The sequence below is a fragment of the Quercus lobata genome, chromosome 12, assembly GCF_001633185.2.
Source record: "Quercus lobata isolate SW786 chromosome 12, ValleyOak3.0 Primary Assembly, whole genome shotgun sequence".
NCBI classification, from domain to species: Eukaryota; Viridiplantae; Streptophyta; class Magnoliopsida; order Fagales; family Fagaceae; genus Quercus; species Quercus lobata.
In genome coordinates this window covers 20,744,641-20,766,914 of record NC_044915.1, presented here as the reverse complement: position 1 = coordinate 20,766,914, position 22,274 = coordinate 20,744,641, and the positions used below count along the sequence as shown (strand labels likewise).

At 37.4% G+C, this 22,274-nt stretch overlaps 3 protein-coding genes across 3 annotated transcripts; 1 reads left to right on the top strand and 2 right to left on the bottom strand.

Moving 5' to 3' along the window:
* Positions 1-13,104: 13,104 nt before the first annotated feature.
* LOC115972641 (UPF0690 protein C1orf52 homolog) lies at positions 13,105-15,772 on the top strand. Its single transcript, XM_031092975.1, has 3 exons — positions 13,105-13,264; positions 14,157-14,322; positions 15,182-15,772. Exons 2-3 carry the CDS (start codon positions 14,172-14,174, stop codon positions 15,562-15,564), a joined length of 534 nt encoding a protein of 177 aa, XP_030948835.1. The 5' UTR covers positions 13,105-13,264; positions 14,157-14,171; the 3' UTR covers positions 15,565-15,772.
* A 3,016-nt stretch (positions 15,773-18,788) lies between these two features.
* Positions 18,789-19,804, bottom strand: LOC115972642. The gene is made up of 4 exons (XM_031092976.1): positions 19,727-19,804; positions 19,534-19,569; positions 19,247-19,386; positions 18,789-19,022 (listed from the first exon to the last, which is right to left on the bottom strand). The coding sequence occupies exons 1-4, from the start codon at positions 19,779-19,781 to the stop codon at positions 18,945-18,947; spliced, it is 309 nt and encodes a 102-aa protein (XP_030948836.1). The 5' UTR covers positions 19,782-19,804; the 3' UTR covers positions 18,789-18,944.
* Positions 19,805-20,738: 934 nt separating this feature from the next.
* Positions 20,739-21,929, bottom strand: LOC115970372 (cell wall protein IFF6-like). Its single transcript, XM_031090012.1, has 2 exons — positions 21,885-21,929; positions 20,739-21,068 (listed from the first exon to the last, which is right to left on the bottom strand). Exons 1-2 carry the CDS (start codon positions 21,927-21,929, stop codon positions 20,739-20,741), a joined length of 375 nt encoding a protein of 124 aa, XP_030945872.1.
* Between the last annotated feature and the right edge of the window lie 345 nt (positions 21,930-22,274).

The following is a 22,274-nucleotide window of genomic DNA, read 5'->3' as shown; positions in this document are numbered from 1 at the left end:
CAGCTCACTAAGGAGGTCAATTTCCTAGTCATCGATTGCTCATCCGCCTACAACGCCATCATCGGGCGACCTACGCTCAATGAGTAGAAAGCAGCCACGTCTACATACCACTTGTTCGTGAAATTCCCAACAGAGTATGGGATATGAGAAGCACGTGGGGATTAAATGGCCACTCGAGAATGCTACATAGCCATTTTAGAAATGGATGACCGTTTGCAGGCGTTAAACATTGAGGACTGACAGGTCATGGTAAAAATAATGGAAGACCTAGAGGAGATCTCCCTGGATGACAACTTCCCAGATTGGATCACCCGTATCGGTATGTAGGCGAATCCTTCAGTCCGTAAGGAGCTTGCCTTCTTCCTGAAGAATAATTAGGACGTCTTCGCTTGGAGCCATGAGGACATGTCGAGGATTAATCCAAGTGTCATGGTTCACAAGCTCAATGTGTCCTCATCCTTCGCTCCTGTCCGATAAAAGAAGAGAGTCTTTGCCCAAGAAAGAGACAAGGTCATAACAAAAGAAGTTCGCAAGCTGTTGGAAGTAGACTTCATCAGGGAGTTGTATTATCCTGAATGGTTAGCCAACGTAGTGATTGTTAAAAAGGCGAATGGCAAGTGGAGGATGTGTGTGGATTTCACCGACATAAACAAATCCTGCTTGAAGGACAATTACCCACTCTGACGTATCGACCTCCATGTGGACTCAACAGCTGGACAACAACTATTAAGTTTCATGGACGCTTTCTCCGGCTACAACCAGATCAGGTTAGACGAGGCTGACCAAGAGAAGACTTCGTTCATCATGAGTCAAAGGCTCTTTTGCTACAAGGTCATGCCATTCGGGTTAAAGAATTCGGGGGCGATGTATTAAAGGCTTGTGAACAAGATGTTCGTCTAGCAGATTAGGTGGAATGTTGAGGTATACGTGGATGACATGCTTGTGAAGAGCACAAAGGAGGACAGTCACCTAGACGATCTTCAGGAAACATTTGAAACCCTATGCCTCTACGACATGAAACTCAATCCCAACAAATGTGTGTTTGGAGTATTGTCAAGAAAGTTTCTAGGCTTTATGGTGTCACAACGAGGCATGGAGGCCAACCCCGACAAAATCCAAGCCATACTGGAGTTGACACCTCCAAGAACATCAAGTAAGTACAAAGCTTGAATGGTAGGGTTATGGCTCTCAACAAGTTCATCCCCAGAGCCTGCCCAAAGGACAATTACCTACTCTGACGTATCAGCGTCCTTGTGGACTCGACAGCTGGACACCAGCTATTGAGTTTCATGTACACTTTCTCCGGCTACAACCATATCAAGTTGGACAAGGCTGACCAAGAGAAGACTTCGTTCATCACGAGCTAAGGGCTTTTTTACTACAAGGTCATGCCATTCGGGTAAAAGAATGCAGGGGCGATGTATCAAAGGCTTGTGAACAAGATGTTCGACCAGCAGATTGGGTGGAATATTGAGGTATACGTGGACGACATGCTTGTGAAGAGCACGAAGGAGGACCGTCGCCTGGACGATCTTTGGGAGACATTCGAAACTTTACGCCTCTATGACATGAAACTCAATCCCAGCAAATGTGTGTTTAGAGTATTATCAGGAAAGTTTCTAGGCTTTATGGTGTCACAACGATGCGTAGGCCAATCTTGACAAAATCTAGGCCATACTGAAGATGACACCTCCGAAGAGCATCAAGAAGGTACAAAGCTTGAATGGTAGGTTTGCAGCTTTCAACAGGTTCGTCTTCAAAGTGATGGACAAATGCTTACCATTCTTCAAAACGCTAAAGAAAGCCTTCAAGTGGACTGACGAATGCTAGAAAGCCTTCGAGAAGCTAAAGACATACCTAGCGTCCCCACCACTACTTAGTCCATCCAACCCCGTCGAAGAACTCTCCCTCTACTTGGTTGTATCCCTAACGGAAGTCAGCTCAGCCCTTATTCAAGAAGAGGATCGCATACAGTTACTTGTCTACTACACTAGCTGCACACGTTAAGGGGCAGAAGGAAGATACCTCCTATGGAAAAAGGTTAGCTTTTGCTCTGGTCACGGCCACCCAAAAACTCAGGCCATACTTCCAAGCACACACCATAGTAGTCTAGACAGACAAACTTTTACAAAGGGAGATGAACAATTCGAAAGCTGTCGGATGATCGGTCTAATGGGCGATAGAGCTCGATGAGTTCGACATACTTTATTGACTAAGAACTGTGATCAAGGCCCAGGTCTTGTCTAACTTAGTCACTGAATTCACAGCAAAGGAAATTGAAGACAAGAGACTAGTGCCATGGATAATGCGAACGGATAGCTCGTCCAACCAACGCACAGGAGGAGTCGGGATCGTCCTGCAATCACCAGAAGGAGATTTAATAGAGTATGCAGTCCGTATCCAATTTTCAATAACCGACAACCAACAACGAAGCCGAGTATGAAGCGGTCCTAACAAGTTTCAACCTAGCTAAAGCAACAGGGGCTTTGTCAGTAGTCATACACAGCAACTTGCAAGTCATTGTCGGGCATATCAACGGAGACTATGAGGCCAAAGGGAAACGGATGAAGGAATACCTAATCATGATCAAAGGAAGGGTAAGCCAGAAGTTCTTGGCTAAATTTATGCAAATTTGAGGGAAGAGAATGAGCAAGCTGACCATCTAGCCAAAATAGCATTCGCAGTACACATGAACATTAACGGGTAGGTATTATCCTTTGTCTAGTACTTACCTACCATTGACAAAATAGATGTACAAACGATCCCCATGAGAGCCAACTGGAGGACACCAATCGCCTCTAACCTCAGGAACAGGACGCTTCCGGAAGACCACAATGCTTCCCAAAAACTGAAGGTGCATTCATCACGTTTCGTACTGATTGGAGTGTCCTTTACAAAAGAGGCTTCTCTTGTCCGTACCTAAGATGTTTGGTCCCCAACAAAGCAGACTATGTAAGGAGGGAAGTCCAAAAGGGAGTATGTGGAAACCATTTAGTAGCACGATCACTGGTTCACAAACTCATACGAGTGGGGTACTATTGGCCTACTATGCAAAAGGACACCTAGTCCTACATGAAGGCATGCAACAAATGCCAATGCTTCAACAACATCATATGGCAACCATCGGAATAGCTTACCCCAATGAACACTCTTTGGCCATTCGCTCAGTGGGGGCTCGACATAATGGGACCCTTCCCCATTGCAATGTGGCAACTTAAGTTCCTCGTCATAGGAATAAACTATTTCACTAAATGGGTCAAGGTAGAACCTTTGGCCATTATCATTGAGAAAAATGTCCAAGGCTTCGTTTGGAAAACCATCTTAAGCTACTTCGGTATCCCCAGAGTCTTAGTCTCTAATAATGGAAAGCAATTTAACAACGGCACATTCAGGGACTTTTGCCAATAACTCGAGATCAAAAACCATTATTACACACCTACCCACCCTCAGGCCAATGGTCAAGTTGAGGTTACAAATCAATCCTTGCTTAAAATGATCAAGACTCAGCTCGAGAGGGCAAAGGGTATATGGTTGGACAAACTACCAAGTGTGCTATGGGCATAGCAAATGACGACTCGCACGCCTATGGGCGAAACACCCTTCTTACTTGCATTTGGAAGTGAAGCCATTGTCCCGACAGAAGTCAGATTAACCAGCTACAAGGTGTTCCACCATGACAAAGGAAGGAATGAAGAAAGAATGCATCTACCGTTGGACCTTCTAGATGAAGTTAGGGCAATGGTTGAACAACGGATCGCATGTTATCAGGACCTAATGCTAAAGCACTACAACACCAAGGTCAAACCCCGACACTTTCAGGTTGGGGTAGTCCTAAGGAAGGTGATAACAGCTACCAAAGATCCCACGCAGAGCAAGTTAGGCCCCAACTAGAAAGGACCTTACAAGATCATTGACTACCATAGAAAGGGGACCTACTATTTATAGACCCTCGATGGGCAAAGGCTCCATCACTCATGAAACACCGAGCACTTGAGGCAGTACTTTTAGTAGCACTATTAGAAGCTACAAACTATGTTTCTTTTTTTGTCAAGTTTTCAAGTTTTTTAGACTTTAAAGCTCAACAGGCGAAAGTATCAACATTTTGTATTCAAGTCATTTTTAATAAAGGAACCATTCATAAGAAATTATGTCTACAAACAAAATACCTTAAGTCCTACCTAGGGGTGGATGAATGACCAAGGATACTGACGGGTACCTGGTCACAAAAAACTTAAGTCCTACCTATGGGGTGGACAAATGACCAAGGATACCGACGGGTACCTAGTCATAAAAAACCTAAAGTCCTACCTACGGGGTGGACGGGTCATCAAGAACACCAACAAGAGCCTTGGACCTAAAATCTATTAAGTCCTACCTACATGGTGGACGAATCACCAAGGACACCGACGGGTGCCTCGGTCTAAAGAATCTATTAAGTCCTACCTACAGGGGGTTGAACTATCATGGACACTGACAGGTGCCTAGTTATAAAAAAAAAATATATATATATATATATATATTTTTTTTTCTAAGTCCTACCTATGGGATGAACGGATCCCTAAGGAGAGTTTGGTAGACAAAATTTGTCTCTACCTAGATGGATGGTCAATAAAACCAACGGAATAGGAGAAGAATAAAAGCAACGAATACCCACGGGTATAAGATCACTTATAAATAATCCAAGACCTTATGGCGGATAGGGAGCATACCTAAAATCGCAATAAGCATACAAGTGAAAGAAAATCAAGCAATGAACAAAAGCAATGAATAATAAGAACAAAAATAAATATAAAGTCTCGATGAACCCGTTAGGGATAAAAGTTAATACATAAGCCCAAAATGGGGCACTCCATTGTTTTGAAATTATTCTTACAAAACACAAGAATAAATGACAAAAAAGGAAAAAGATAAAACTAGGAAAGAGAAGCATCAGGGATGGATTGGCCTTTAGAAGCTAACAAACCCTCAAGGATAGATAAGTCTACGGTAACAGTCTGGCCTTCGGGGATGCTCAAACTGTTTGTCTCAGCCTAAGCAGGCTCCTTCACCTTTCCCTCCACCAAGTGGACAATATCGTCGGCTTCACTCAGGACATTGTCAGCACTGCTAGGCATCAGCAGAACTGAGTTGTCGATCACCACTCGGGATAGGTCCAGGTCAGGATAAAGGGCAACTACCTGCTTAAGGCAATCCTCGAAGCCGTCATCGTACAAGCCCCCCAACTCATCATAGAAGGTTTGGGAGGTCTAATACTCCGCCACGGAGTCAGCTTTAGCTTGCTCTATCTGCTCACGAAGGGCGGCCAACTCTGTCGTCAGATTGGTGTTTGCCTTGGCTAGCTCTTCGCACCGAAGGCTAGTTGTCTCCAGCACAACCTTCTTTCTTGTCAACTTATCGTTAAGAATACAAGCATCTTCCTTATATTGATTTAGCTGGTCAGCTTCATATTCCAGAAGGGTACGTTGGTGACGAACCACCCCTTCCTTAGCTTCGCATCTAGCTTGAAGGGCCTTCATCCTCACCATAGCCTACAAAGGACAACGGTTATAATAAAGAAGGAAATAAAGGGGACAAAAGAAAGAAGCAAATTGACAAATACTCACCCTCACTAGGTCAAAAAAACCAAAAACCCCGAAGTCCTCGGTGGCATGCTCGCCACATTCATCCATGTCCATGTCCTTGATGATCAAGTTAACCATCTCGACAACATACTCCTTGTGGCTCACAAGTCTCTGGATGGGGCCAGAGGCGATGGGACCTTGGACTGTCACTAAGCCCTTACCAGTACCATGGTGAGGAGGAGGGGGAGTTTTTTTGCAATGGATCCCCCTGATTTGCTATAGTAGATTGGCCTATCACCTTCTTTGTAGAACGCTCATCCTTACCTGTACCCTTACTTTAGAAGACGCTATTAGGAGGAGGCGTCACCTTAGAAGGAGAAGCCAACATCTCCCCACGTTGCTTAAGGCGAGTGGCAATGGCTTTCCTTACCAACACCCTCTGCCTACCGCTGTCCATCTCTGAAAACCGATAACAAAAAGAATAAGAAAAATAGTCGAGTTGAAATAGACAATTAAGAAAGTAGATGGATAGAAGAAAACTTACGTCGATGAGCAAACATGTCCAACCGTTAGGCTTTAATCATTGGCTCTGGACCACCACAGAAAGTGTGGAGGTTGTCAAGCATAACCAGATCCTTCCACTTTCTTTGCCAAAGCAGAATTGCCCAAACATGCCTAAGGAAACTCTCAAGTTCTTCACTTATTTCTGGATGGGCTTGGGCTAAAACAAATCAAAAGCAATAGGTCAGTTACATAATCAAAGCTAATAGGATGAAAAGAAAACAAACACCGACGACTCACCAGACTTGTTTAAAACACCCCAAGTGTTATCAAACTCATCAGGTATGCTATCCCACTCTTCGGGTTTACACACCCAATTCGTACCTTATACAAAAAAGTACTTATTTTTCCAATTCCTGTTAGAGTCAAGCATGTCTAACACCAACCTAAACGATGGCTTCCTTGCCAGAAAGTTATAAATACCCTTTAACCAGTATATCTGCTAAGACTTGTAGTAGTAGAAGAACTACTTAAGTGTGAGGCGACGGTTGCCCCCACTCAACTGGCCCCATATCACTTTAGCCCCAATAAAGATCCTCTACGGAGTTGGGGCGATTTGGCTGACGGACAAGCCTAAATAATTAGCAAGCTGATGATGCAGCTACGTCAATGGCAACCTCAACCCAGCGATGAACATTGCGTCGTACAAGCCGACGTCCGCTATCTTACCCGAATAACACTTCTTAAATTTCCTTGGCAACCGCATAGGGATATGGTCGGGAATTTGGTAATGGACGCGGAGGTTGTTGAAAACCTTCAAAGACATGGTCAGGTAGAAGTCATTCACCATCCATATCAAGGGAAGGATGAAGGGTCTCTGGTCGCCATCTTCTACTCCACCTACAGTCTCATCTCCTTCTCCATGATCCTCTCCCTCCTTACCGTCATCTTCTTGTTCACATTCATCCTGACCCTCTTCTTTTTCCTCATCCTCTTCTTCTTCCTCCTCATCCTTTTTGTCTTCCTCGGTATGAGAATGGGCAAACGGTTCCCTTTCTAGGGACCAGGTCAAATCCTCCATGGGATTATGTCCAGATGGATAGACTTCGTCGTAGCCCGCACCTTCACGGATTGGCGATGACTGTTTACTCGTCGCTTCTCTATCACTTGACATCTATTCACTTATAAGTGACAGATGTATACTAAGAACCTATTCATGCGACGGGTCTCTAAAAACGACGACTAACTAAGTTCAAAAAACAGTAATTAAAACAGAGTAGAGAAACTTATGTAAAAAGAAGTTGACGGTGGATTAGCGGTTAAGATGATGGATGCAGACAAATATGAGAACAACAACAAAGTGAATTGAAATCACAGCGAGCAAGAGATGAAAATAAAATAAAAAGAGAAAACTAAGGAAGAAAAACTATTTATAGGGTGAAGGAGCACAGTATACAAAGCAACGCTTCTGATTAGAAATGAGGCCAATCAATGAGTGCCACGTGTCACCCAACATTCATTACAAAAAGCTACCTACCCCCATCAATGACATACTTCTCAATAAAGCAATTAATATCCATGAAAACCCTCTTCACTTCGAGACCCGTCGAGCATAGCCGATAGGCCCACGAAGTAGGGGGTAGTCGATAAGGGTATTTTTGGAATAAAAAAAGATTCTTAACTATAAAGCCTGTCAGCAAAAAGTGTCATACCAATGATAAAGCTGACGACCACAATCCCCGAAAGAGCCATCAGTCTCAAAAAGGCTCATTTGGAATCTTGTGCCCTACACTAGCAAAAGCTGATGGCTAAGTGGACAGACCCCTATTAAGCTGACGGATACATTCCCGTACTAAGCGGATGGATCACATCGATAAACGGAAAGGCACACCAACGAATCCCATGTGGCCTTGCGTGGTCTCCATGCATGTTCCTATATGGGAATATCTTGCGCATCATGCACAAAGACCCTACCACACGACTTTCACCTTCCTAATATGGAGGGTATCCCCAAGATCTTAGTGGCATTAACTCCACCTCCTCCCTATAAGGAAAACCCCTATATTCCCGGGATCTAGGTCTCCTCCACATTGCTATGTAAACAACAGGCCTCCTCTTTTCCAAGGTACGCAGAAAATCCCTAGCTCTCTCACTATAGAGTTCCTGGAGATTTCTCATTCACTGACTTCGAAGGGTCTTTGGCCAGCATCTCACTGGTGCTCTCTGTTTGGTTCTTGGATTCTTATTCTTCAGGTACCCATTAGAGTATTCAAGGACAATCAGCTCACTGACAATTTTTGTGCATCAATAAATAACCCACAAACACACTGATCTCAACCCACAAACCCAATGCCACCATAAACAATCCATAAACCCACCAATCTCAACCCATAAACCCACTGAGAAACGGATTTGTAATTTGGGATGAGAAAGGCAAAGAAGAAAGAAGAAAAAAAAAATCTGGGATGTGAAAGGCGAAGAGGAAAGAAAAAAAAATAAAAGAAAGAAAGAAGAAAGAATCTTGAACCCAGTTGCTTGTGGGTGTTAACGAAGAAGAAAGAAAAAAGAAAGAAAAAAAGAAAGAAAAGGTGGAGAGAAAGAAAGAGAAAGAGAAAGAAAAAGAAAAGAAAAGGTGGAGTGGAGAAGAATGACTGGTGAGAGTGAAGCATGGATTCTGACTTGATAGACTAATGGGTCCCAGCACTTTTATTTTTTACAAGTTTGTTGTTGAACTCAGTTTTCATAACTTAAAAACATCTCAAATGTATTTTCAGTTTTCACAACTCTTAACTTGTTTTTTTGAGTTTTGAGTGATGGGAGCATGGTTCAGAAATCTTGCCAAACAAACATTCATTCGTGGGTCTCACATATTTTGAGTTATAGGTGATAAAAAATGAGTTATATAACTCAGTTTTCACTCAATCTAAACACCCTCTTATATTTTTAACAAAAATGAATGGTAGGACTAATATGACAATGAAATCAAACAAAAAAGGTTAAATAAATTTTTTGAAAAGTAGAGGTACAAATCTAAAACAACCCAATATTTTTATAACTAAAGTGTTTTTTTTTTTTTTTTGAATAGTAACTAAAGTGTATTTTACTCAATCAAAAAATTGTTTTATTTCTTTCTAGCTTTGATTTGCCTTCGATAACTAGGCAATTTTGGCGAATTATTTTTGGCGAAACTACATTATTAGTCCTTGAAGCTTGCCCTGTGTGCGCAATTGGTCCCTCAAGTTTGAAGCGAGCATAATTAGTCTCTTAAGTTTTAAAACTGAGTTGTATTGGTCCTTTTACTAACTATTAGTGTTACTTACGTAGCTAACGGAACAATAACTTGACACTTTTTTTTAATGATGTAGCATGTTTTAATTAAAAAATTACTAACTAAATTTACATGTTCAAAATAGTAACATCAAATAACCTATACTTCAAATTGTTCCAAATAGTAGTGTGCAATATGGGGCCGAACCGGTTCACCCTCTCATCGATAAAGGGTTCTGGGTTCTCACTCTTGTAAGCTGAAATAAGCTACAGAGTCTCACCAATAAAGGGAATCCCAAGATTCCCAGGTGGCAATCTTAGCCTCTGGCAATGTAAGGAACGAAGAAAGAAGAAAAGGGTGGTAGAGAAAACCACAAAGAGAAATGAGTACAGAAAGACCGCCATGAAAAAGTTTCAGTTTTTACAGTGAAAATTGGTGTAGGTAACACATGTGGGATATATAGGAAGTGTTTTTAAGAAGGGGTTGAAGTTATCAATAAGAGAGCATTAATGGGTGATAGAGAAAGAGAGGAAAGGAAAGGAGCACATGGGTGGGTATCTGGGTTATCTATAAATCTAGAGAAAGAAAAAAAAGAGAAGGTTGTAAGGAAAGAAATTAATGTCTGGATATTTTGGAATCTGACAGCTTTTCTATAATTTTTTAATTAAAAACATGCCACATCATTAAAAAATATGTCACATTATTAAAAAAAATGTCAAGTCATTATTTCGTTAGCCACATAAGTAATACCGTTAACAGCAATTAGTAAAAGGACCAATACAACTCAGTTTTAAAACTTAAGGGACTAATTGTGTTTGCTTCAAACTTGAGGGATCAATTGCGCACACAGGGCAACCTTCAGGGAATCCAAATCTTCTGTCCCACTTTTCCTGCTCCACTCTATACTCCACCAATAAAAGTTTGCCACGTGTTAACATAATTAATTAAATACTATTATTATTTACTTATTAATATTATCATTATTAATTAATGGTAGTATTTAATTAATTAGGTGAATACATGGCAAGCTTTTCCTGCTCCACTCTATACTCCACCAATAAAAGCTTGCCACGTGTTAACATAATTAATTAAATACTATCATTATTTACTTATTAATATTATCATTATTAATTAATGATAGTATTTAATTAATTAGGTGAATACGTGGCAAGTTTTTATTGGTGGAGTATAGAATGAAGTAAAAAAAGTGGAACAGAAGATTTGGACTCAACTTCAGGAGCTAATGGTGTAGTTTCGCCATTATTTTTAGCCAAAAAGTCCTATTGAAATATTTAGGGCGGTAGGTCGGTGGCTCTATTAGTTTTTCTAAATTTGGCTGAGGTAACAGCAATTGATATACTCCAGTAGCTTTTTTCTAGGTGGAACTCAATCTTGTTACTTCTAACTAAATTCGGTTGAGGCGGCAGTGACTAATGTGTCATTTCTAAATAATAATAAAAATTGTCAAATGGAGTGGAACTTGATTTAATTTTTAAGAGAAATGATTATTTCTTAATATTTTTAAAATAATTTCAAAATTTTAATTTAGACCCACCACTGAAATTACTTATTTACCACAAAATTTTAAATTATTCGTCAATAACAACTTTGTTACTTGGGATTTATTATGAAATCGTAGAAAAAGCTTTAAAAAATGTGTATATATAATATATATATCAGTAAAGTTGGGTGCACTATTTTTTTTTTTAGACTTTTTTTTGGATAAATTTTTAAGATATTTTTTTGAGAAAACAGTAATACTTATTAGAATAGACAAACACGAAAGTAGTATATAGAGTTTTTTAAGAGAAGTGTTACGTCCACAATATTTTCATAACAAATCCTAGGTGGTTAGTTGTTATTAGTTTTAATTTGAATCTATCACTAAAATTACTTTTCTACTCCACCAATAACAACTTGTAACAACTAGCCACATAAGATGTGAAAATGTTGTGGACAGGCTTATAATATATTACATAACCAAAGTACCAGAGTTTTTTAAGACTTGATTTCTTAGAACATTTATCAATAAACAATTTTGAATTTTATCATAAAAACAAAAGGAGAAATGATATGTCCATAATATTTTCACAGCAAATCTTAAGTGGTGGGTTGTTATTGGTTGTTATGGGTGGGCAAAAAAGTAATTTAAATTGTAAATTCAAATTAGAATGAATAACAACTTACCAAATATAATTTGTTGTGAAAATATTATTGACGTGACACTCCTCTTAAAAAAAATTAACCATTTAAAAAAAAATTATATTGATATGTAACAAAGGTAAAAATATTTTCTTTTCTATATTACTATTTAAGGGACTTTTCTTGTTTGGACCAGATTTTTTTTGGTTTCAAAATACCCACACATTCTTAGGTTTAAGTAGAGATAAAACTAAAGGATAATTTAGCAAAATTATCATTTAACTCTTGCAAAAACATTGTCTACAAAATAGAACCAATCTCAGGTATTAAAAATGCTCTAATTACCCATATTCCTTCCATCACTAAACTCATGATTTCAAAAAAAAAAAAAAAAAAAAAAAACTTTTTTTTTTTTTTTAACCTTTATCAAGGCTTAACCGTTTTCACAATGAAAAAAAAAATTGACCGTTTCTCTTTTTTATTTATTTATTTATTATTATTTTAATTTGCAGTTTCTTACTCTAATCTCACGTTATTTTTAAATTATATATATATAAAGCTGCTCCCAATTAATTGTTTAGGTTCACGTACGTTCTCCTCCCTCACCCTCAAAAACAGGCCTTACAACCATCCAATCTCTCCTCATCCATATCCTCAAGTCCTTTTTTTTTTTTTTTTTTTTAAATAATTTTATATATACCAAGAACAACCACCATTTTTGCATTTTGGTAATAGGTGACAGCCACTCAAAACAAGCTTTAGAAGGTATTTACTCAACACTCAAACGGATTGCCTGCTGCGTCCACCACCATCACCTACTCATGCAGGCTCACTATCCTCAGACTTGCCCATTCTGACCTCAATTTTCACTCTACTCATGCGATACAAAATAATTTTTGGTCGTGGATGTATGGTGATGCGGCAATTTGGGTAGCAACAGCAACATGGACACTTAAGAAATTTTGAAACGCCGGTTAGTGAGTCCTACCAAGTGGTTTGAGGGTGCAAGTCTCACCACTAAATCATGTTCCATTACTTAGCCAAAAAAAAAAATTTGTGTACCATTGGTCCATATTTTATATAACTGTAATTATCTAATCAAAATTAGTGTTAAAATTTGATGTTTAATTTCTGGACTATTTACAATTTTATCTTAGCTTCATTTGATCAATGTCTTTGGATGAAGGAGTATAAAGATCAGCGACCTGCAAATGACAACAACCATGTTTCTCTATCAAATTCCTTCCAAGGATATTCTCACCATTTCTTTTAGCTAGGCTTTTTTTAATTGATAGGAAAATTTTGTCTCCATCACATATGATGTTAAAGTTCAATGTAGTTGCTTACAATATATTTAAAACTAAACTTTGAGCATGTGCGTGAGACTTAGAGTATATTTTTGGATAAACTTTAATAATTTACATTCATTATAATTTGAGATTACTATATTTTTTAATTATCAAAAAAAAATTTTAAGGGTGTGATGAGTATTATATATTTGTGGGTAAAATAATTTTTTCATCACAAATCAAGACTTTTTTGTAATTGAAAAATATAATAATCTTAAATTATAATAAATATAAATTATTAACATTAAAAAATAAATAAATAAAAGTGGCTCTGAACACGGCATGAGCGCGTGCTTAGAGCTACTCTTTCTAAAAATCTTTTGCTACAGTTGCAAAGAAACAAAAATCAACTCGGCTCGCCTCTCTCATTCTCACTCTCGGTCTCTCGCTCTCTCTCTCTCTTATTCTTATCACCCTCAATCTCTTGCTCGCTGACACGGCAGGTACGGACTCGTTGTTCTGAAACCGTAACGTACATATATGATTAATTTGTTTTAATCTGGTGAATTTAGGTCCTTCATATTTAGATTCAACTAAATGAGACAAAATAAGATTTGAGAGATATAGATTTTCCTATTGTGTCTGTAATTTAATTCATCTGAATAGAGGTTTTCGTATATTTTTATCTATTTTGCTTGGATTCGAAGCTCCTAGGTCACCCTTTGGAGCTTCCATAATGTTAATTTCGTTACACTTCGAATTTGGGTTTTGTGTGTTACTGTTATGTAGATTTGAATGCTCTGCAACTCTTCTTTTTTTTTTTTTTTTGGGTAGTACGTTAGATATTTGTATTTTTTTTTCAATCTAACTTTGAGTTACTTTGATTCAGAAAATGGGGAAAAAAAGGGTTTCTTCATTTGATTAGTTGGATAGTGTTTTTGTGTTATGCACTTGATTTAATTAAATGCTATGAAATTGAACTATGAGATATTCTCACTCAAGATATTTATAAGGGTTGGTTTGTTCATTTTGGGTTTTCTTTTTTGTTGGATTAGGTTGGCATTTGGCTATGCAATTTTTAGAAAATTGTGTTTTTGAAATTTAAACCAAGCAAAAAGCTTGTTTTCGATTTGCAGCTTATGGGGTAGTTTTTCAAAAATGCTTTTTTTTTTTTTTTTTTTAATAAAGAAAAACTGCATTTTGGCACCACAACTTTTCACACCAATACTACTTTCCACAAATTTTATAAAATGCGTGTTACTTATTTAAAAAACATGTTTTCAAAATCCACATTTTGTTTTCTTTTCTTCCTAAAAAATGCACACTTTCAAATAGCTAACCCAAACCAAATGGACACTGGGTGTTAATGTGTAGTTAATTGTGTTCTGCTTTCAGGGTCAAATTTATACCATGAAGAGGACTATCCCATGGAGTGATGAGGAGGATGATTCATCGGACGATGAATCATTGTCTTCACATTCAGACTCCGGAGCTGAAGATGGGGTTGACAAGAAAAAGGCAAAGGCTCCATCAAAACATTCCAAAGAAAAAAATTCGAAAGGTATAACATTGCTGGATTAGTTCTCTATCCATGTTTAGCTAGAATTGAATTTGTGTCTAGGTATCTCTCAAACAAAGTTATTGCTTCATATTTTGATTTGTCTTCTTTACTCAAGCAAATGACAATGGATTGGGGCTCATGGTGAACCTTAATGTTAGGGGTTTATAGATTCTATCTACTCGTTACAATCTTTTAGAAACTAGTGAAGTGGTTTTCTTAATCAAATAGTGGAACAAAATAATGTCCACAAGAAATTTACAACACAGAAGAAGCTGAAACATTTTGCTGAATTTGAATAAATAGGTCACATAAAAGGAAGGAGAAGGAAGTCTATGATATTGCAGGGTTGGTTACCAACATAACAGATAGTAATACTAATATAAAAATTGGCTGCATAAGAAAACCTGAAAAAATGTTTTATTTCTTGTCCCATGATATTTCCTATAGCTTTTTTTACCTACGATGATAATTTTGTAAGTAACTGTTTGGCAGTGGTCTCCATCTCATTAAGTATATAATTATATATAAAATAATAATAAAAATTGATCATTTACCTTGTTTTGAGTTTAAGCTAGGGGCAGAACAGTAATATATCAGAAAAGCTTGTAGGAAATAACTTTTTCTGAATGTAGATATTGTTTGAAATTTTAAAATGGAACAACATGTAAAGAATAGAATCTCTGTATTCATATCAAGATGAATGTTCACACGTCATTAGATGTCATGCTGGTACTTAACTACCATAATGCTGGATCAACAGAGTCTTGTTTAGCTTTGCTTGCAGAAATGCTCCAGAAAATTCCTCTTTTCAAGTTGTTTAAAATAAAGGTGTAACATTTTTGTCTCTGCACGCATACAGCTAAATCTAGAAAGCAAAAAACTGGAGTTTTGGATTTTGAAGAATTGAAGCGACGTGGTTATAAAGGTGGACCATCAATCTTGAGCGTGCCTCCACCAAAAGAAGATGACAAGCAGGACTGGTCATGGTCTACTGGTAAGGAAAGTCGTGAAACCGAGGAGACTGAAGAGTCTTATGAAGAACGACAGAAAACAAGAGCTGCATTAGCCTCTGGAGAGCAGCTGGTGAGTGTGGAAACTCGGAAAGACAGGAAGAACCTTTCTTTCTCTCAAAAGGAAAAGAGGAAAAGAGAGCTTGGTCAAGCTAGTAGGGGAAAGAATTATGTGGAAGAAGAGAAGAGGTTGTTGAGGGAGAATGGCATCTATTCTGGTTTTGATGCTTGAACTGTGATGCTTGTAGCCATTGAGTTTCATTATGTATAATACGTGGAAACTAATATTATTTGTCTCGTTCTTGAATTAAAAAGATTGGGATGTGAGTAGTTAGCAATTCTCAGAAATATATCATTTTTGGCGCATCCTGTCTTGATATGTACACTGTTCTTAGGCGACCAGCTTACATACAGACATGCGGTTCCTTTTTTGGGTTTGTCATTGCAACCTGAGCTCTGCAGTTCTTTCTTTCTAGAAAAGTAATTAATGTGCCCTTGAAACTTGAACGAGGGCAAAAGCGCAACATCTACAGAATGATGAATGAAAGTCTCCAGATGGTTCATATCATTAGTACTTGGTGTTTGTTTCATACCATTAGGAACTGAAGCATAAGGCCATTTTGCACTGTGAAAGAAATACTCATTTCACTAAGAGAATTATGTCTGGACTCGAATGATAATTGATCGTTGAATGACAAAGGTAAACTTCCCTCTGAATCTACAGTCATCCTCTTACACAAAGCCATTTAAAACTCTTTCTAAAGTGTCAAGTCTTATTTTCTTTTCACTGCGCACTTTTGTTACGATAGTCATTCCACAAGTATAAGTATTTGTGGAATATGGAGGACAAGAGACGGGGTTCAAATCTTTAGGAAGGAGCTTCACACACGTATACATTTAGATTAGGTTATGGTAGAATTTCTATCTTTTAAAAAATAAAATAAAATAAAAAAGTCTTATTTTCTTTTTAGCAATTATTAGCTACATTTATTTTCTAGAGTAAAATAGTGTAACTGCAAAACTACACAGTTATGTAAGGAGCCCATATTGATACAACAAATAATCAATTTATTTCAGATATATCATAAAACTGCATTTGGAGTTCTCCCTTCCCCATACACCCCATTTCACATGTGTAAGACCCACATCCAGGAACCCATGTGCGTAAGAAAGGTTTTGTGTGCGTTCATTAAAGGTGCCCCTTCTCTCTTTCCTTTTTTTTTATTTTATTTTTTTTTTATCCCCTCTTTTCAAATCCCATTTCATAACATTTACATTCATTTTGATGGAAATACCTTTGCTAATGCAAAAGTGAGGGAAATAGACCTACAAGGCTGCCAGCTATGGCTACATTAATCTTGATTTGCTTGAAAATTTGTATCGTGTCACATCTGATCAGATTATTTTTTGTGGACTAGTTGTAGTGCGTTAAAGATGCCAATACCAGGAGTCTAGCTCATGTAAACAAGAAGAATACATACATGTGAGTATATATGTTAACGTGTGTGTATATATATATATATATATATATATATATATATATATCTTTGATCTAAATACACTGGGATCTTGTTTTTTGTCTCCATTTAAACTGCTATCCCTGTCCAAATTTATATTAACAAAACGGATACCTGTTTGCTATTTCTATAATTACGGTTGATAATCATATTATTATAACTTTTTTTCAATACCAAGATAAAAGAGAGTTCGAGAACATTACCAGAAGCGTTACAAAATTGTTGGATTAACCCAGCTTTGGTGTACAGGCATATTCGAAGCTACTAAGGCTTTATCTATTATGTCAGACATGGAACAGTTTTAATTGTGAGGCCTAAACCATGTTGTTGTAGGTAGTGTAGATCAGCTAGCATTGTTTGCTTTTGTCATGGAGGTTTCCTTCTGTAATACCAGACCTGTTCCATGTTCCTGCTATCAGTTAGACCTATGATATTCTGAAAACCAAGTTCTTTAGCCTTCACTAAAGCCTCCACCAGTGCTTCCTGACTTGCCAAAAATGATGTTCTAGCCCCACAACTGTAGCACTGGCATCCTTCAAAGATAGTTGTCCCTGAAGTATCCTTAAAGATCATAAAATTCTCCTCAAAATTGACTGTTATTGAACAAAAGTTATGCCTGAATTGAGCGAGTTATTGTGACAATTATCTCCTGGATTCTTTCATGAAAAATATTGTATTTTTGCCTTGATTTGATTTGGATATATGCTAGAGATTACTTGATTTTTCATATAACACGTGTCATTCCTTGAAAATTCATTTAGCCTTTCATTTTATTGTGTGTGTCCAAATTAATTAGATCCCTTTTCATGTTGTGCTAATCTTCAATTAATTGTTACATGAATATACATTATGGTTCTTGTCATATGGAGGGCCAAGATCATGCCATATGGCAGCCTATGATGTGGCCAAGTGCCCAAAGTTCTAGTATGTTCAAGAGATGTTTTCATGCAAACTTGCTCCCCCAAGTTTTGGCTCTCTCTGCCAACACACTATCCTTACTCACCAAGTTTGATTCTCTCTCTCTGCCAGCACACTCTCCCCACACATTCCTTGGCGTGCTGTTATTGAGTACTCTGGGAGTATACCCCGTCCCTCTCACATACTCCCTCCCTCTCACGCTTAATGTTAATTCAAACTTTATATCCCTAACATTAGTGCATCACGCAATTTTATATAACTCATGTTTTATTCACATTAATTTGTAACTATTATCAATCTAAAATTTTGATGAAGTTCACTATTTTTTATAGAGTTATAACTATGAAATTTTTGAAATTCTTCCGCAACTGTTAGTTATTAATTTTGGGGAAAAAAATCGTTTTGAGGATAGACTATATAATGTTAATTTCATTGATCACAAAAGCAATCATTTTCCTTTACTAGTGGTTTGAGTAATATTTAAAAGATACTGATGGCCCAACTTGTCCAACATGCCTAGGGAGAGAGAGAGAGAGTAAAAGAAGATGGAGAAGACAGATGATGGTTTTACTCTAACACAAACCAATGGAGTGAAAGAAACTCCTGTTATAAAGTAAAGTTATTATGTATCAGATATATATATCATCATTCTCAATAGACTTTACAATCATGTAAACAGAGTCATATATATCATCATTCTCAATAGACTTTACAATCATGTAAACAGAGTCATATCTAGACTTAGTGTCAATTTATTAAAGTTGAGATGCTAAAAACAAATTAAAGATGATATAATAAGTGCTTACAATCAATGGACCAATATATCATCATCATTTACTTTAAAGATAATAATTAGAGTCCAATTCAAATGCAATTTTTTAGTTAACTTTATAGTAATGCATTTGTGCTTTTTGTTTTTAGAGAAAAATGGAAAATGGAAACAATCAACCATGTTAACTTCTCTATTTATCAGTAAAATTCATTGGCAGCAACAGAAAAAAGCTTCATATCAATCACAGCTTCAACTTTTCTATTTTCTCTTGTAACAAGTAACCATCACATCTCTAATTCTTTTATCTTCTCATAGAAAGAAACAGAAGAAAATGATAAAATGATTACTTTCCTTCTTTGATTTTCCTTTGGTATAAATATCTCCCTGACATTATTTCTTTCCTCTTCACCATAAGGAGTTACAAGTTAATTGGACACCAGAAAAAAGTTCGTGCTTCTGGAACTTGGACTGGGTGAGTTCATCCTGCAAAAACACAAAATATAGTTAATTACACTGCTCAGTTTGAGTTCTTTCTAAAGGTTTTTGGATAGAAAAAAGTATGCTACAAAAACCAACGGCTTTTATAGAAAGTACATAACATAACATTGCACTATATATTTTTTTTATTTAAGATAATAAAAAAAAAAAGCCGGGTCGACTATTTCTGTTGACTTAGAAAAAGCATTATGCAGTAGCAATTAACTTACCTTGTCAACAAGACTATATATGCTGGTTACATTCAGGGAGCCATGGAGCTCGTCAAATAGGACTTTGTTATGAAAGGAATTGTGAGCCAAATAAACTTGTGCAGTCGGTAGACATTTGACAAAATCACAAATTTTGGTACCTGTTGTGACAAGGATGGGTGTGGGACAATTAGACAAAAGGTATGTTCCTTGCTAGGTGATTATTATCAATGCAACAAAACTGACCTCTAATTTTTGTAAACAAAATGTAGGATTGATCTAAAGAACTAAATAAGGTGAGCAATTACCTGACTGATTGATGAGACGTACTTGAGTTGGTAAATCTGAGAAATGTATTTAGATCATTAGATTCTGTATATGGAGGCAATCCTGTTTATAGTCTGTGCAAACTTAAGTCAATTCTAATGCAAAATCACAATAACGTACAAGCAACAAATGGTATTGTTAAAGTCATTTTCTTGTTTTGGTAAACTAAACTACCTGAAATAGCTTCTAGTCCTGCTTCAATTGTTGCAAGTTGATAATACTCAAACATGAAGCATAAGGGTATCCATCCCTCAAAAGAAATTGATGTATGACTTGTAAAGTTAACGATTGAGCTTCTAGTGCTGCTTCAATTGTTCTCTATAACTTTCACCAGTAAAATTTTATCTATCAATGAAAAAAAATTAAGTAATAAGGGTACAGTATTGGGTTCTACCCCACTCTTCCCTGAGCCAGCCTCTGCGCTAGCCTCACCAACCCCATTTGCCGACCCATCTTTACTTCTTAAACCATTCTCTGCGCTAGCCCCAGCCCCACTTCCTAAACCATTCTCTGAGCTAGCCCCACCAGCCCCACTTCCTTACTCATCTTTACTTCCTAAACCATCCTCTGAGCCAACCCCAGCCCTCGCCTCATTTCCTGAGTCACTCGAAAAGTTTCCACTCCCTGAGTCCAGCTTATTTTGCTCCATCTCACGGAGGATGTGTTTGATCATTTCATCAAACTTTCGAGCCCGTTTAAGCCAATGGTGGTGAAGAAACAACCTATAAAGACTATAAGGGCATAGTTCAACCACAGTTAGTTTTTTTTTTTTTTTTTTCTTCTTCTTCAGTGGTAAAAAACCACAACCTTGATAAGCTCTATTTTCTATTTATAAAGTCACTCGATAAGAAATTAGAGAACAATGTTACATATATATAAAAGTCATAATCAGTGTTACAAGGTTGGGTGGTCAGTATTTTGTGCAATCGGCTAGACCACACCATTTAAAAATAAAAAATAAACCAGAAATACCCTAGTAAGCTTTGTGTAAAAATATCTCCATAGACAATTATTTTTATAAAAATTATAATTTTATTTTTTTCAAAAAATTTAAACACTAACACAACCTCCATCAAAATCAGATAATATTAAGCTAAAAGAAAAGTTTGGATTCCAAACAGAAAGTTCTAGCACTAATTAACAAATTATAAACATAAACAATGACACCATATACTTTACCTTTTCATCAGGGTTCTACCCCACTCTTCCTTGAGCCAGCCTTTGAGCTAGCCCCACTTCCTGAGCCAGCCTTTGAGCCAACCCCAACCCCACTTCCTAACCCATCTTCACTTCCTAAACCATCCCCTGAGCCAACCCTAGCCCCACTTCCTGAATCATTCTCTAAGCTATTCCCACCAGCCACACTTCTTGAGCCAGCCTCTGAGCTAACCCCATTTTTCAACCCATCTTTGCTTCCTGAGCTAACCCCAGCCTCTGAGCTATTCCCGACAGCCCCAAACCCACTTCCAAAGCCATTCGAAGAGTCTTCACTCCCTGAGTTCAGCTTATTATGCTCCTTCTCACAGAGGATGTTTTTGATTATTTTCAACAAACCTTTGAGCCAATTTTAGCTAAGGGTGGCAAAGAAGCCACCCATTCTACTGTTTCAAAAACGAAACACATATGTATTTTATATATACTTAACATGGTGCAAGGGAAAGGTGTTGGTGATAACATAATAATAATATATAAAAAAAAAAATAAAAAAAATAAAAAAACACAATCTTCACTTCCTAAACCATTCTCTGAGCCAGCCTTAGCCCCACCTATACTACTGTTTCAAACATAGAACATGTATGTATTTTATATATATACTTAACATGGTTGCAAGGGAAAGGTGTTGGTGCTAACATAATAATAATAAATAACACAATCTTCACTTCCTGAACTATTTTCTGAGTCAGCATCAGGCTCACCTATACTATTGTTTCAAACATAAAATATGTGTATATTTTATATATAGTTACCATGTGCGCGTCCTTAATCAGTATGTAATGCACCTATGCTATAGCCACAGGAATCTATGCCTATTGCCTAGCTAGAGCTAAGTTTTTTGTAGGTTTGCTTTTAGACGCAAATTATAGTAGTCGTTGGATGGAGTGAATGGTTGAGATTCAAGGAATTGATGAAATGAATAGTTGAAACTCTTTTAAGATTATATCAACCAAAAGGCAGTAATGTCTAAAAAATATAAAAAATAAAAAGCCAAATGCAAACATCAAAGACTCCCACCTTCCTTCATTTTTTTAGCCTTCCACATTTTGAAATTAGCTTCCTCCTTCATTCTCCTCAGCCTCAAGCGATCTACTACCAAGTCTTCTTCTCTATTTACCTTATTTGCAAATGCAACCATCTCCAACCCACACTTTTTTTCCATCTTCTCCTCCACTCATCTCCAAGCTAAGCTTTTCTTTCATCTCCTCCTCCACTCATCTCCGAGCCATGTTTTCTTTCATCTCCTCCCTCTCCATTCATCTTCGAGCCATGCTTTTTTTCATCTACTCCACTCGTTCCCACTGCAACCAGCTGCTTCCTCTCTCTACACCCCATTACTATAGGACATTACAAAGCCTTACCCTCACCTCATTCCTCCCTCAACAACCTTCTTCACTCTGTCCCTAACAAAAAATACTTCACCTAGGTTAAAAAAGCTTCACACAGCCTCCAAACCCTACTTAATAGGCCGTGGGTTATCTTTACCATTGCCGAAATCCTTCAGAGC